Raw genomic sequence first — 13,752 nt, forward strand, 5'->3', positions numbered from 1 at the left:
ATGGACAGATCGAACGGTTTAACCGCGTGCTTAAGGATTACGTCCAGGTGTGTTTGCAGGAAAAGCGGCCCTTAAAGGATGCCATCACGGAGTACCTTGGAGTATACCGGTGCACCCCACACGCGACGACAGGAGAAAAACCTGCCCTGCTTTTGCATGGGCGTCACCCAAGATCTAAGCTGGATGTAGTCGGAGCTCCGGGTGCCCAGTTCTTCCAGAGGCCAGACATTGAGTTGCAAGCGTTGCGTCACAGAGTGGCCGAGCATCAGCAGGCAAGCAAACAATACACGGATAGGCGACGAGCTGCCAAGCACGCGGCGCTTCAGCCAGGCCAACGAGTACGGGTCAAATTGCCAGGCCACATTCCCAAAGGTGCTCTTAGGTATTCCCAGCCTTTGATGGTTGTTAAGCAGTGGCACCAAGACACCTACGAACTGGAAGATGGCCGCAGGTGGAACCGAAAGCGTTTAGTGCCGTACCCTAGGGAGCATCTGCCCGCTGCCGTCGCACGTTTTCAGTTCGGCGCTACCCGGAACTTCCTTGGGCCTCATTCGACAACAGCACCGTCAACAGAAAGCTGCGCAGCTCAAGCATCACCAGCGAGAACGGAACGACCTGTAACTTTGCGACGATCAACGCGAGAGCAAAGGCAACCCTCGTGGTTCACGCACTATGAAATGTGATTGTTGACAATGTGAAGTAGTCAAATGAGCCGCCACCTTGGCTCATTTTTTTAGAAGGGTGGATGTTATAGTTATGTTAACCTATCCTGGAGGGCTCCACGGGCTACCCTAGCTGTGTATATAATGACGCAACTAATCTATTAAAAAGGTCTTCGTTCTGCTACTGGCGTCCTGCTTGCTTGGCTGGCTGCTGCTCTGCGTGTGCCAACCGCCGATACAACAGTTATCCTCTCTAAAAACGCATAAAGCTGACCTCCACTTTAACGCTAATATTTCATAAATGGAATCTCGGCTGAGTTTGAAGAGGTGCCTTGTTAGCCTAGCTATTTACGCACATTCTTGATTGTAAATTTTGTTTTCGTGGCTGTTAGGTATTTGCAAGCTTATTGTCTGGATGTCTGTAGAGCATGTCGTAGCGATTATGACAATTTTTTCGCTCTTTTCCACAAGACATGGACGTATACTCTTAAGTTAAAAAAAAATGCCCTTGCTTTGTTCCGGCTGTCGCGACGTCAATATTGACGAAACTGGCAACTTTGAGAGGGACATGGAAGAGTATGGTAACGAGTATGGTAAATAAAGACGGGGACTCTAATGAAATAGCCGAACATTCCGTGTCAAGAGGCTACGACATCGACAGACCAGACACACGTGCTAGCAGCAAAATCAAGTTATTTACTGGCTTCGCTTCTTTCCACAGCGCGGAGAAGCGAGGATTAAGCAAGAAATACGCACACAACCGAAGCACTGACTATCAAGTGGATTTTGATTTTGAACGACTTGTGGTTATAAGACTGCAAACCCACTGGCGCGGGCGCACAGAGCATAAAAAACGCACACAAAAAGCAAGAACAAGTCAAATCAAAGAACACGCGGGCTGTAAGTCTCTGTTCTTCGTGCTGTTGAAATATGCTAAAAGTTCACCAACTCGCCCAGTGTTATGTTCGGCTGCATTTCATTGCCTTGACCTGGAATCATTAACCATTGCATTGACTATAGTCACACTGAATACCTGGAATTTCACCCGTGTACACGCACGCTTTCTAGGCGCTCTTTTAATGCCTATTTAAAGGTCCAGCTCTGCAGTATTATTTCGTTGCAAACGTCTTTCTTTTTACAAAAAGGGCGTTGCTGGGCGAGTTGGTGACAGACATGTTAGACAAATAACAGTCCAAAGAGACGAGAAAAAGAAGGAGAAGCGTTCTTATGCGTCTGCTCCTTCGTGTCGTCTTTTTGCGCTGTTCTTTGTGTAACATGGTGTTATTTTTGTTCAATTTCATGGCGGATGACTGAATTTTTATGTTTAAATGTGATTGTCCCTGACGAGACGAGCGTTCTTTCAACTGTCGGCTTCAGCGTGCGGTACACAGAAGAGGGGAGCTTGCGTTGGGCCTTTCACAAATGGCCTGTGTACTTATATCTTCCTGACAGTAATAGTCCAAAAGGTACGGAAGATTGCCGCCAACAAAACGCGCTTTACAGTTCGTTCGGTTCTGTCGGTTCTGCTCGGTTCGGTCTTTCCTATCCTCTACAGCCTCTAACAACAACAACGGCTCCCTCGTTATGCCACCTGATAAACAGAGAGGGAGGCTACATCGGCTTGACGAAGCCAGGAAACGACAACGGGATTCGGAGACAGACGACCAACGCGCACAGCGCATTGCTAAGCGGCGCGCTCAAGACGCTGCTAGACGGGCGCACCGCTCCTCTATCGAAACCGAATCGTCTACAATCGGTGATGATCCCGAATGGAACGGTATGGATGCTTACGCAACCTACCAGGTTTAACCAAAGCTAAACCGTAGCAAATTTTTTTTGTTATGATCAATTCTGTATACTGGATGCTTTTTCTTTTTATGCACTTGAAATGTCGGCATGTACGTATCACACAAGCTATAACGGGCACGCGTAGCCTGATTTCTTGACTGCTTTTCTCAATGGGGACATCATTCAGGACACAAGAAACGGCGGTAGGGAGGCGGAATGTTTATTTAATCATTATTAATACTGAAAGGCTTGCTTAGGTTCATACAGGAGTTAGTCACTTCACGTACTCAAATAAACAGCAATGCATGCTTGCAACAAGTTTATTTCAAGTGTTTATGGATGTGGCTGTTATTTGTGCTGAAATTCTTGCCTTGGGTTTTTTCCTCAGGTTCCAGGTTGCTCCCGAAGTACATCAGCCAGATCGGCCTGCGTAGAGAGTAATCCTTGATCAGAGCAAAACACAAGCGGCGCTGACATACTAAAAAGTGTTTTCGCGTGCTTTACAGTTGCGCAGCGGCAGATGCGTGTCGCATCAAATCATGCGGATGATGTGCATGGGGAGAGCAAAGCTCTAGCACTTGGGCAGTCGCTCGTTCGCCTGAAGCACAGCCAATAAGTCGGGCTGTTTTTTTTTATCATAAAAATTCCTATCCATGTTTTGGTGCCGGAAGGGTGGACAGAACAGCCTGCTGCTGGAGGCGGTGAAACATATTCCACGAAGGATATGCTTCATGGCACTCTATGGTTTTGAAGGAAAGCATTAAAAAATGCAAACGCGCTCTAATGTTCACTTGAATTCTGTATGTCGCAGGTGTCCTTAGCTTCCAGCGGGACCCCCGCTGGTAACAAGTGAATATTGTTTTGACGGTTGTAATTCAAATAGGCGAGCGCGCAGACTCCCGCGCTCTTGAAATGTGGCCCAGGATCATTCATTGATTGTTCTGTTACCTGTAAGATAAATTTCAAGATAAAATTTAAGATAAAATTTAGCAAGGATTGTTTTCAGAGATGAAGAATTCATTTCATTAAAGAACTGATTTTAACCGTTCAAAATGCTCCTGGCATGGATTATAAATGCAAGGTGATTTTCTTCTGTAGTCGAAGCTATACAGGCGCTCCTGGAAGGTGTGAGGCGATTAGAAAGGAGTGTGGTCAACACTGCCACCGGTCAATGTGAGAGACGTTGGTCCAGACTGGCGTATGAAATGAGAAATCACAATCGCAAGAAATCGCAACGGCGTCAAGAGGCGTGTAGCGCAGCGGCAGTAAGAGAGGTGTATTTTTATTTTTTCTAAGCATGTGTACCGTATTTTCCGGTGTATAAGACGCACCCTTGTATAAGACGCACCCGCCATATATGCAAGCTGTCATTGAAAAATTTCGTATATAAGACGCACCCGTGTATAAGACGCACCCCAGTTCACCCAGTTAGGCTAGTGAGGCTTAATTAAACACGCTTGAGCGACTATCGCGAAATGCACCGTACCTGTGAGAAATTTTTAAGCAATGCGAAGTGATCGAAAAAGGCCACACTCACGCCATACCTGCAGACGTTTTAGCAAAAAAAGAAAGAAAAAACGAAAGAGATCCCCATATGTCCATAACAACATTTTATTTCTACTTGACACCTTCGAAGTCTTCATCTTGAGATGCGCTATCAAAAGGTTCACCCATTTCTGGTGGCAACGCGGCTGAAACATTCTCTTCGTACTACGTACACGGAGCAAAGTTGCAAAGGGTGACTACAAAAGAACGCCGGCTTGTCTTGGCTTTTCTTGATAATGGCGAGAAGCGCGATTGTCGCCATATTTTGGCGTTTCTCATTACTTTTGCTTGGGGCCTCCTAAACGGCCGCGCGTTTGTGATCCCGGAAGTCGTCATCCCCGCCGTTTCATGATAAAGATTACGTAAAAAAGTCGCGCACAGTGGTCCCGGTATTGAAGTATTAACCGTGTTACAACCGCATTATTGGTACTGATATTTTTTCGGTGAAAAAATCTTGAGCATGAAACGGAATAATCTGTGAACTCGCAAAAAAAGACGAAAAATTCGCATATAAGACGCACCCTTGTATAGGACGCACCAGCAAGATTTTTGAAAAAAAGCCGCGTCTTATACACCGGAAAATACGGTACACTACAGCTAAACAGGCGAGTTAGCGATACATTTTAAGGGCAGTAGTGCGAAAGACGTGGAGAGAAAACAAAGGACGTGCGATCGTTCTGCGTCTCTTCTCATTTCGTACAAGATTTTGCGCTTTTGCCCTTGAAATAAAGAAGTGAGTTGGGTCACATCGAGTACCATGGCCTATAGATTGGTTCGTCGACACATGAATTTCTCGTCATGCCACGAGCTTGGTGCCTTTACACATGCTCGCATATCATTTCGAGCGATATGCAAGAAGTGGTTATCCTCGTTTACCGGGAACTGAATACAAGACTCCTACGTTTCTCTTAATGCCTCAGGCTGTGTAGCAGTCTTGGCTTCCACTCAACATTGGCTGACACACATACATGGTTAAACATGAATTGCTTTTGCCCGGGTGACGCAAGGGCTGGTCAGACCAGCTGTGCATGCCGGAAAAAGCCTAGGGTCGTATGTATAACGATCGTCAAACCGATCCCGTGCCTTTTATTTTTTTTTTAATTCCCCGTCCTTGCTCACTGGTTGATGCGACGCCGGGCACCAGGTCCGCTCTTGGTTAGCGGAAGAAGCCTTGGGCGTGGCGTCTCTCCAAGCATAGGTGAAGGGTGGGAAATTCAAACACGAAATCGATTCAGGACGGAGTCGCTCTATTATACCAGCCAAACTCTGCTTTATTTAGCTTGCTATTATTCAGTCATTCGGGCAGCAACAATGCCGAAAATAAACATGACATTCTATCACCTTTTGTCGTGATGGATGTGTGCCTCCTCGCCACTTGCGCTTTGTGTGGCGCCATGCTTAGCACTGTGTAGAGTCGTGAGTGAATTGACAGGGAAGAAATTCTTTGTAGAAAACTGCGAATACTTTCGTTATTTCTCTACTAAATATAAGAAATACTTCAGGACATATTAGGCGAAGAGGAAAACTACTTAGAAAACTGAATGCTTGTCGCACATAATTACGGAGTAATTAATAAACAAATGCTCCAGCTTTGTCCCCTCTGATATATCTTACCACTGCGCATTTGCTGGGACACGTCATGTAAGAAATGCCTGAAGAAACACTCACGAATGCAGGCCTTCTGGCACTCCCACTCGGTGTCGTACCGGTTGGCGTTTCCACCGCATCCTCCGTAGATGAAGGGCTTGCAGACGCCGTCGGCCACGTCGAAGTACCAGCGCTCAAAGTCCGCCCTGCACATTCCGCTCACAGGGGGAGGCCTGCAGCCCTCTTCGAAGTTCACGCTGCGGTGTGCATTTCGGACTTGGAACTCTGCCGCTGCTGTAGCTGCGGGATGTGAAGGAGAATGTTTGTTTTATTTTACAGCGATAGGTATTGGTGTTAAAGTGGAAACTTTTCCCTGGTAAGGTGTTACGCATGATGACGTCATCACAATTGAGGCGCACAACAAGCGCGAGCTACCTTTGACATGAGAGCGCTCAATTTCCCGTGAGTGCTACCACATGGTCGCTAGTCTTACGGCATAAGAGGAAAAATGAATGTGCGGATCTTTATGGAAATATTTTATCACGTGTTCTCCTGTCACTGAACCGCGTGACAGTTTCTACGTGTGTAAAGCGGTTCACAAAGTCTTTCGTCATTCTGCTCTTCGATATCAAAGGAGATGATGCTGCAGCCATCCGTCGCGCGCACGCCCGAGGGTAGAAACGTTACTAATCGCGCCCGAACCCGGAACGACAGGAATGCTGAAACCAGGATTTCGCACTTCTCTTGGGAACACTTCCTACTGCGATGATCCAGCTCTCAGGGTTCAGGGCTCCTTTCGAACCTCTTGAAGCGTACAATATGTCGAAAATATATATCCCAAGGGGCTTGCTTCTATGTCGTGTTGCGGGGCTCTTGAGCATATTTCACAGACCTTAGGTTGGAAGGGTTGAGGACCTAAGTTCCCCTTGCCTTCGTGAGATTACACTCGCTGAACATGCAAGGAGAGCCCCGCTCCAGAGCCCAGAAGTAGATCGTTTGAGCTACATACTTTTGATAAAGACATTACATGCAAGCTTTTGTGTGGTTCAGAAAGAATAATAGCAAAAGAATGGGTTGTGAGGCAAGCAAGGGCTTCGTAACGGATTGAATCAAGGACGACCGAGGAAGAGAAGTAAGAGCGTTGCGCCATTACGAAGTTTTCCGGATTAATTTAGACCACCTGGTTGCAATAAATACATTCGCACCGACTAGCATATGACTGTCTTTCCGCATTTCGCCTTGTTCTACATGCGGCCGCGAATCGACCTCGCGTCCTCAGGCTCAGCAGGCGAACTCTTTCGCCGCAGAGCCTGCGCGTCGGTTTCAGATAAACCTGAAGAATGGTGGTCTCGGCTCGACCGATGGCTTGTTTGCGCTTTCAGGTGGCATTTGGGGGGTCCGTTTTGTTTTGTACAATGGTTTGGAGGAATACTTGCCTCTTTTTATCAATATTAAAATCCTCGACGTATGTGACAACTCAGGCTCGGGAAAGATACTTCCTCAAACAGCTGCACCATCAGCGCTATCTCTGGGCCCCGAAAGATGCGTAGGACTGTTCATTTCGTGTGTCACACCGAATGCTTACGTCGTTCTGGTGGCGACGAGAGACTGCACATCTGGTAGATAAAGCTGTTATGAACGCATCTTTTTGTTTGGATGGTTGTTTGGTTTGTTCGGTTGCCACTGAAGATGTGGATTTCTGAGCAATTCCCTCCGAATGCGAACAGTTATCATAGTTATAATCATCGTCAGCAGCAGCAGCTTCACCACGTACCCGGCACGAGAGCGGCTCCTACCACATCCTTGCAATGAACCCTGTCCTGTACGTGCTAGCAACGGCCACCTTATCTCAGCAGACTTCCTAATGCGATCTCTCCACCTGAATGACGCCTACTTTCGTACACAGTATAAAACTGTGCCGACCTTCAAACAGCAGTCGTTGGCAGGAATCCGCTACAGCGGTCTAGTTAAGCTGTTTTGCCAGCACATGACGGACGACAAGAAACAAAGGGATACATGTTTTCGTTACAAAATACACGAATGCAGCAAAGGTGCAGTATGAGCCCCACTTTATCAACTAAGTATAGCGCTAAACCACTGGGCTACAGCGCGAAGCATGCTCGCATGCGGACGTACTGGTTTCTAGCCCTACATCTTCAGATGGGCTCGCTCTGCTTGTGACGGCAAGCACGTCGGTAACCACTGACAAACCCCATCCTCTGTTCTATTTGAAACCGCTGAAATGAATTGGTTTTAGGTGTACATTCCTGAAATAGTCGTTCTTTTGACACCTAAAAGGACTCTAAACTTTTGTCGTTTCCATAGACGCACATTGTTTAAAACTAAAATGGCTCTTAAACAAACGTTAGGAGGGGTTTCGGGAAGCCTCTGCCTTTGTTCAGTGTGGGGTTTTGTTATAATCATCCAGACTACGCCCACTGCAGGGTAAAGGCATTTCCCATGTCTTTCCATTTAACCGTGCCCTTCGGCAGCTGCGGCCACCGTAACCCCGCAACCTTGCGGATCTGATCCGTCCACCTAACTTTCTGCCGCCTTCCGCTACGCCTAGAGCATCAATACTCTGAGAAAACCAGTCCGTTATTTGTTCAATCAGGTACATAAAAAAAATGCCACTTTCCCAATTCAGTTCAGAATTGGCCGCAAAGTTCAGCAGCGCTAGCGAGGTGCTCTACCATTATGCTGATTTTAGTACCCTCAGGGCCGAGGGCATTTCAGAGGGAAGTGGGCCACAGTACCGAAAGTGGACTGCAAAAAAAAAGAGCAGTAAATATATAGAAAAGTAAATATAGATGAGGTTCACAGGAAAAAAATTAAACCGATACTTTTAAAACAAATTAACATCTAATAGCACAGAGGACAAAAAACCGGAGAATTACACGAGGCATAACGAGAGCTTCTGAAAACATGAAATAAAAACGACCAGGGAATGGACGCACAAAGAGTATTAGCATGCGCCTACAGAACAGGAATAACCGTTTTAAGATGGTCTGATCAGCAAATGACTTTAAAAACGTAGAAAAAAAAGAAGAAATCTCAAAATCTCAATTCTTAATTTCATCCGCTCCCTTCTTAATCTACCTCTCTGCTACATTTGCCTTCTCTTGGAATCTACTCCGTTACCCTTAAGGACCACCGGTTATCTCACCTTCGCAATACATGCCCTGCCCAAGCCCATTTCTTCCTCTTGGTTTCGACTAGGATGTCACTAACTTGCGTTTGTTCCCTTACCCACTCCGCCCGCTTCCGATCTCTTAACGTTACACCTCTCATTTTTCTTTCCATAGCTCGCTGAGTTGTCCTTAACTAAAGCTGAACCCTCTTCGTTAGCCTTCACGTTCCTGACCCATAGGTGAGTACCGGTAAGATACAGCTGTTGTAGACTTTTCTCTTGCCTTCAACTTATTCTTACTTATCAACTCGCTATCAACGAGGCGGTGCTATCAACTTATTCTTAGAAAAAGAGGTAACCTTCGTGTAAATTTGACCGCGAACGAGCAATCCATTTATCGTGGAGAAACATCCTTCAGTTCTTTCTGACGGACACAGCAGTTCATATTTGCTTCAGAAAAGAGCAGTAACCAAACCACGAAGCGTCCGAAGCATATTAAACGCCTTGAACACGGGTACGACACAGAAAGTGAATTCCCGGGCCTGATGAACTCTTATCGCTCATAGTGCGCTAAAATGATGTACCCAGCGCTTTCCTAAATTACTTGAAACTGTCTTCCGGGTGCTGTCAAGAATTTTATCAACAGTTGCACATTGGAAGGCTCGAATATAAACGTTTTGTGCAGGACATGTTTCTTTCCACATTAGCAAAGGCGAATTTCTTCCGACCGAATGCAGCTTCGCATGACCTTATACGAACCCTTAATTGGGCACGTGCAACTAACCGCAAAGCTTTCTTTGCTGTTTTTTGTCTAATAAAACACTAAACACAGTAATGCTCATACTGTAAGCGAGAATTCACTTACTTAAACACAGATATCCTGGTTTTCGCTACCTTATCTCTGTTGCAGTTTGTAAAATCGCAGCATCTTTCCGTGCGTTTTTCATATTAGTTTCACATTAATCCTTGCTATTCGTTTGAAAGTTTTGTTTATTAAAGCACAAAGGCTAAAGTGCATGATTTTTTAAATGAATGAAAATCTCTCGCTTTTGTATTTTTCAGTCCTATGCACAAGATTCTGAGATGTCGACCTCCGCCTCGTTTGAGAGAAAGGCAGGCGTGTTTAAGCACAGTTATAACGATGATGGGCGTGACGTTTGACTTTTACAACGTGTCAGCACTGCCTCTCAGACCAGTGCAGCCAAAAATAAAAAAACAGTAGTAACGAGTAGACAGAAGAGAAAAACACTGCAGCCCATATCGCCAGTGTTGCTCACTAAGTAATCTTCTTTACAAGGCGTTTTTTGTTTTTAACTTCTTTCATTTCTACAGCCCTATTCCCTCCCCTACGCCGAGTAGCATGTCAGCGAATATAAACGCCGGCTAAAATCTCTGTTTTTCATTAAAGAGCTTTCTCTCTCTCTCGCGCGCACGGTTATTTATTTACTGAATGCAATTTTGTTAATTCTCGTTCTTCTTAGTTCCACTGAGCACATCTTATTATACTTTATAAATAATTACATCTAATATTCTTTAAACGATAAAATGGCGCATCCATTGCGGTTTACAAGGTACGATCAAGCATTGGCGAATCATTTTACTGAAACTCTCTAGTGGGGTACAATGTGAAGGTGCTCTGAGGTCTACAAGGCATATATGATGCAGGCTAATGTAATAGACAGCTTAGTGTTTGGATCCAATTATTCAAGATTCAGAGAAGTATATAACAATAGGTCAAAGGTGACGGAACTAGCTTCGAAGGAACGTCGTAAACCGTTTGGCATTCTGGAACTGTTCTAGTTAAATATCTTATGTAAAGTGCTAGCTAAAATTATTCCAATAAAAAATACGTCATGGCAGGCAAAACTAAAAGCAAACAGGGTATCTTACCGAAAACAACGCCGGCCAGGAAGCAAAGAAGCACAGCCTGTTTCATCGCAGTACAACTCCAGCTGACAGAGTACCAGTGAAAGTGTGAAAACGCCTTGACAGTTTTCAGCTTCGTTGTTCGGCGCGCTTTATATACTATGTGCTACACTTGGGAAATTGTGAGAGCTGACGCAGGTGTAGCGAGAAGTGACTGGGATTCGAAGGGTGCAATGCCTGCAGATAAGACCGCGGGGAGATCAGTGGTCCCGACAACCGCTATAAGATACACACAACGCACACACCGGTGAGAATGAGATAGACAGAGGCAAACACGAAGGGGACAGAGAAAACAGAGAGAGGACAGGTGTGCACATAATTACACTTTACTCTATGCAGCTGCTCATCGATATTGAGATAATTTTTTATATTCATTATTTGGAGCTCCTCGAAGTTGTAGTCCAGAACAAACTGACCGAAGCATGCAAAAAAACGGCCCAAATTCAAGCAAATTCGAGCCATGGTGGTCTCGAGCCTTCTTTTGTTCTGTAAATAGATAAAAAAGGTACCAAAATCGGTGTCAACTTGCTTTCAAAATGTTTCTCAAAGTTCAGCGCTCTTTATTGAAAATGCAACAATGTATGCTATGTACAGAAGTGCTGCCGGTTCTCCAGACAAAGGGTCTCCAAAATCCTGCACGCGGTACACAACTGGCCCGCGGAGTCGTTCCAACAGTCCCGCATCGGGACACAGTCCCCACAACGACGTACTGTTGTGACCGTACTTCTGACCACGTGGGCCCGATCAAGCAGCTACCCTGAACAATCAACGAGGCCGACAACCTCGCGACGGCGGTGGGAAGTGGGATGCTTGGAATGCCCCTCCGAGCCTCAGCGGATTAGTGTAGCAGGAATGTCAAGGGCCATTGTCAGCAGTAACCCCAGCGAAATTCCTTGAGCGGAGGTGACCACTATAGCGGCGAAGGCCGGAGACGCGCCGGAGGTATTGTCCGAGCGACCACAGCGGAGGCGACGTGCCGGCGCCAGTCACGCTGGCAGTTAATTGAAGACTTCTGTGTTCCCGTCTCGTGTTCTGGACAATCGGCGGGGAAGCAAGTTCATTCACCTGCTGGAAGACTTCGGGAGATTCCTGGATGAGTCAGCATCTCCCCCCCCCCCTTCCCATCGACCCAGCCGCGAGAGAGTGGAAAAGCCCGCACCTGCCCAGCCGTGGGTGGTAACAAGAACGTCCCCTTCGGTCCATCCGACTGGACAGTGCTCGTCGAACCTTATTCCCCAGCCAGGGATCTGGGGAATCCGTACGATATTTAACTCGGCTGTGAGTGTGGCCGAGAGAAGCCTGCTAGCTCCAGTCGACTATGGTTGACGAAGACGTTCCCCTTCCACTGAGAGCCATTCTCAGTCCCGCTCTATGTAAATAATGTAAATAAGTGTATAAAGTTTTTCGTACCTTCCTCCGAACCCAGTGTCCCTACTCCTCGTCCCATCACCGGTCCCCGGCCATACTACCCGGGTCGCAACAGTACGGCCTCATGCACGCCGCGAGCGCGAGGCCAGGTCTCGCGGAAACATTGCGTAGGGGCTCTTTTGGGTCATTCCTATTTGTATGCGACCATTCAAGCCGAGTTGTAGCTGCATTATTTAGACAATCAGCGTAGATCACACCTAAAATCGTAGCTCGAGAAAGAATGTTTTCTTCGCTTTAGGGGAGTGGGAGAGAGAGAAAGAGAGAGAGAAAGGAATTCTGATTAGAGGAAAGAAGGAGAGGTCGGCCGATGGTAACATGGCCCTGCCTGCTACTCCAAACTGGGGAAAGGGGAGTGGAGAAAAAGGAAAGGGCGAATGTACGTTGATACCCATAGGTGATGTCCACACACACACACACACTGGCTGGCGCTCGTATCGCGGTGAGTAGACGCACGTGAAATTCATGTCTCGAACACACACACCGATGCTTGTTATTAACACATACTGGAGCAGGGGCTCCACGAAAGCACAAATGTGCGCTCTCGCGCATGTCAGACCGCGAACTGAGTAAACCGTGTATATTGTGTATACCGTGTAGGCAGTGCACAAGGCGAGTGGGATCATGACAAACTCCAAGGAAGGCGTCAAGTTTCGTTCGGAAACATGCTGTCAGCTTTAACTACAAACATAAAGAAAGGCTTTATGATCTGGTGTTTGGGAAGGCTCGTCATCAAATGATGAGGAAAAACACCTTAATTAAGATAGCGATAGCAGCGCTGATTTAAGCATGGTCCGCGTGGAGAGTCTGTTCCGACAGTTCATTGATGGCTGTGAAGTATTTTAATACATCTAGCGGTATAAAATCATGCAAAGTCCTGGCGTGCGCCATGCGCTATTTTACTTCATATTATAATTATAAGCTGCATACAAGACTGAAAAATAAAACAAGAACAGCCGTTGACATATTAAGCCTGTAAATATTTATTATTATTCTATTTATTCTTGTTTATATCCATGTAAACAGTGGGCACGGGACTAGCCCTCGGATCACAGCCACTAACCATCACCCTTCTCCTATGTAGCTGTGTAAAAAGTTTTCTATGAGTGTAAATGGTCCGATGATCGTTGCTTGTTTCTGCGGCCGTGCCTGCTTGTTTTGTGTGACACTCTGTACGAATGTTTTTTAATGGTATCCTTGCTCCAACGCTCATGGGACCTAGAACCCAATACCGGCCCAGGACATAGTACGCTTTCTGAATCCTTACTCTATACTGAATCTTTGCCGGATGACCATTCTGAGCAAATGAGCGTTTTATTTAGGCTTTTAAAAGATGTTGGGACGCGTTTGCTTCAGAGCTCGAAATGTCAAACGTAACTAGCCGCCGACGTAAAATGTCAGAAAGAACGGTCAGAAAGGATTTGAAATTAATATGAAACATTTTCAAAAACGGCTGGTAAACTTGCGAGACAGGGCCAAACTCATCAGCCAATTGCAGCATGAAATAACCTCTTTGAAATAATCTGTCACGCAACAGAAAAGCTCTAATGAAGGGTTTCTATTCCGGTTCGACTAACTTGAAGATCAGTCGCGTTGCAATAACTTGATTTTTCATGGGCCCCCTCACCGTATAGAAACGAAGAGAGATAACTAATAATAATATCCGATCTTGCTTCCATCATTGACACC

At 46.1% G+C, this 13,752-nt stretch overlaps 1 protein-coding gene across 1 annotated transcript; it reads right to left on the minus strand.

Annotated features, from left to right (window-relative positions):
- Nucleotides 1-2,754: 2,754 nt before the first annotated feature.
- LOC149327346 (kappaPI-actitoxin-Avd3d-like) lies at nt 2,755-10,758 on the minus strand. The gene is made up of 3 exons (XM_089564028.1): nt 10,603-10,758; nt 5,664-5,882; nt 2,755-2,876 (listed from the first exon to the last, which is right to left on the minus strand). Exons 1-3 carry the CDS (start codon nt 10,646-10,648, stop codon nt 2,863-2,865), a joined length of 279 nt encoding a protein of 92 aa, XP_089420154.1. The 5' UTR covers nt 10,649-10,758; the 3' UTR covers nt 2,755-2,862.
- Nucleotides 10,759-13,752: the final 2,994 nt, after the last annotated feature.

The sequence above is a fragment of the Amblyomma mixtum genome, chromosome 10 (genome assembly GCF_055824585.1).
Source record: "Amblyomma mixtum isolate Tamu chromosome 10, ASM5582458v1, whole genome shotgun sequence".
Classification (NCBI taxonomy): Eukaryota; Metazoa; Arthropoda; class Arachnida; order Ixodida; family Ixodidae; genus Amblyomma; species Amblyomma mixtum.

Excerpts from the sequence above, each read along its gene's own strand:
- LOC149327346 (XM_089564028.1), bottom strand. The coding sequence starts at position 10,648 with ATGAAACAGGCTGTGCTTCTTTGCTTCCTGGCCGGCGTTGTTTTCG. Across the intron at positions 5,883-10,602 it reads CCTGGCCGGCGTTGTTTTCG|CTACAGCAGCGGCAGAGTTC; the intron begins GTAAGATACCCT and ends CACATCCCGCAG.